The following is a 2872-nucleotide window of genomic DNA, read 5'->3' as shown; positions in this document are numbered from 1 at the left end:
GGGTAGTTATCTTAAGGTACCTAATGCACCGGTACTGAGGAAAGGAAGTAGCAAAGGATATTTTGTTAATCAAACTTAGGCTTAAAATTCAAAAAACTAATGAATCCAAACAAATGAAATATAAGATGCAATATTCTAATACTAGTACCTCCATTTATGGTACTAACATTTATGAGCTCCTCGAAACAAGTGTGGGGACACTTTAAGTACTCTGAATCACCAAGTGCACACTCATCAGACTACCGCCCACAGCTCGCCATGGTTCTGCCCATCAAGCTTCTCTTCGTCCCTGCCACCGTGTTCCTCTCGGCCCTCATCATTTTGTCCTACTTCACCAGCGTGCCGTACCTGAGCTACTCCGACCTCCCCTACTACGGGTCCTACTTCTCGCGGATCCCGAAGTGCGACATCTTCCAGGGCGAGTGGGTCCCGGACGCGGACACGCCGCCGCACTACACCAACGAAACGTGCTCCTACATCCAGGAGCACCAGAACTGCATGAAGTACGGCCGGCCGGACTTGGAGTTCCTGAGGTGGCGGTGGCAGCCGAGCCGGTGCGACCTCCCGCGGTTTGACGCCGACAAGTTCTTCCGGCTCGTCGGGAACAAGACGCTCGCGTTCGCAGGGGATTCACTCGCCAGGAACCACATGCAGTCCCTACTCTGCCTCTTGTCCAAGGTACGTTACATAGAAAGCAGAATCCATTTTTGCATGGGTGGCTCGGGTACTAACTAATGTCCACGGCGGCGCGCGCTGGGTGGCAGGTGGCGTCGCCGAAGGAGTTGACCGAGAGGACAGACCCCATCAAGATAATGCACTACGAGCGCTACAACTTCACCGTAAAAATCATCTGGTCTCCGTTCTTGGTGAGGACGGAGGAGCCGGACAACAACTCCGGTGTGTTCAAGCTCTACCTCGACGAGCCCGACGGCAGGTGGTTGTCCGGCGTGGCCGGGTTCGACTATGTGATCCTCTCGGGAGCCAACTGGTTCACGCGCCAGTCCATGTTCTACGAGAGGGGGCAGCTCGTCGGCGGCAGCTTCGTCGCGCTCAATATCACCAGCAACCTCACGCTGCGCTACTCCCACCGGATGGCGTTCCGGACAGCGCTTCGGGCCATCAACGAACACGGCAGCGTGAAGGCGAAAGTCATCGTGCGGACGCTGTCGCCGATGTCTCACTTCGAGGGAGGGTCGTGGGACAAGGGCGGGGACTGCCGCCGGACGCAGCCGTACCGGAGCAACGAGACGACGATGGGTGACCTGGACCTCGACTTCTACACGGGGCAGGTGGAGGAGTTCAGGGAGGCGGAGAAAGCGGCCGCGGTGGCGGGAGTGGACATGGTGCTCATGGACACGACGGGTGCCATGCTGCTGCGGCCGGACGGACACCCGAGCAGGTACGGGCACTGGCCGGAAGAGAAGCGGGTACTCGCCAACGACTGCATCCACTGGTGTCTGCCCGGGCCGGTCGATGCGTGGAACGACATGTTGCTTCAAATCATGTCAGACTAGCAAACACACAGAGGTTTGTTACTACTTACTAGTACCTGGCTTAGTTCAGCGTTGCCTCAATACGGAGTGTCCGTGTGATCCAGTGGACATGGTTGACTTGAGCCCGAGCACTGGAATTTTGTTCCTTCAGGTCGATCAGGCAGACGCATTTTATCATAGAGTAGTTTTTTCTTCTTCTCAGGGTCATTTTATCTAAAATGCTACACTTACGGATAGCACCCACGGATTGGACTTACAGACTCATCTTCCCACAAATCAGCTTCCCCTCTGATTTCTAGTGGTGGGCCCATCTGTCTTTGATTTCTAATCACTTTTTGACAACCCATCCCGTAACTTGATTTCCGTAGAAACCGTCCGTCATTTTATCATAGTTGCTGCTGCACCTGTAACTTTGCAATTGCAAGTTCCTAACCAAAGATTTACGTGCTTAGGCTGGTCATAGTGGGAGTAATTTAGCTAGTAACATAGCGCAGTCTAAGACAAGTTTGCTTATGTGGCATGTATTTAATGAGAAGAGATGTATTTAGAGTAACATAATATGTTACTGTTACTCTCCACTATGACCAGCCTTACAACTTACACGGTGTTACCGCTTTTCTCCTCTACTCCTCCCGACAAGCGACTCCCACCCGACTAGGGATTCTCCGCCTCCAGTTGGTGCCACCACTGATCTGCCTCGTCTTTTATGGCTTTAGTGCCATGAAGGCATGGTGGATTCTGGCTTTTACGGGTGGAAGGGCTACTACTTTGTTTTTAGGTGTTTTTCTGAGTTTGTTAAAGATTTGTGTTGAAGGTGAGATGGCGATGGCTCGATGAAGATGAAATAAGTACTTTTCGCCAGCCCGTCCCCGCCGTGCGGCTAGCATCGTCGGAGGCCATGTCGAGCTGTGTCTTCACGTGATTTGTTTGGCGTTTGTCTTTGGTGGGTCAACTTGGATCATGTCTTCGTTCGTCTGCACTCATGTATCTACAGTTTGGATCCTTTTGATCTACGTTTCTCTTCCTCGATGACAATTGTGCTGTTTTGGTGCGCTGGTTCTTTGGGGCCTTTGCATGATGATTTTCCAGTTGTCTACTACAACAAGATTTATCATACTCCGATAAGGGAGAGGCGATGACGGTGGCACCCATTCAGCTCCCCACAAGCGACTACATCCAGTTGGTGCCGCCACTGACTTGCCTCGTCTTTTATGGCTTTAGTGCCATGGAGGCATGATGGATTCCGGCTCTTACGGGTGGAAGGGCTACTACTTTGTTGTTAGGTGTTTTTCTGAGTTTGTTAAAGATTTGTGTTGATTGTTGAAGGTGAGGTGGCGACGGCTCGATGAAGATGAAATAAGTACTTTTCGCCAGCCCGT

At 52.0% G+C, this 2872-nt stretch overlaps 1 protein-coding gene across 1 annotated transcript; it reads left to right on the top strand.

Annotated features, from left to right (window-relative positions):
* The first annotated feature begins 253 nt into the window (after window positions 1-253).
* On the top strand, window positions 254-2041 carry LOC125548472 (protein trichome birefringence-like 21). Its single transcript, XM_048712059.1, has 2 exons — window positions 254-678; window positions 765-2041. The coding sequence occupies exons 1-2, from the start codon at window positions 259-261 to the stop codon at window positions 1512-1514; spliced, it is 1170 nt and encodes a 389-aa protein (XP_048568016.1). The 5' UTR covers window positions 254-258; the 3' UTR covers window positions 1515-2041.
* The last annotated feature ends 831 nt before the right edge of the window (window positions 2042-2872 follow it).

This window comes from Triticum urartu, chromosome 3, assembly GCF_003073215.2.
Source record: "Triticum urartu cultivar G1812 chromosome 3, Tu2.1, whole genome shotgun sequence".
Classification (NCBI taxonomy): Eukaryota; Viridiplantae; Streptophyta; class Magnoliopsida; order Poales; family Poaceae; genus Triticum; species Triticum urartu.
The sequence above is the reverse complement of the archived record's forward strand: the minus strand, read 5'-3'. Positions and strand labels throughout refer to the sequence as shown.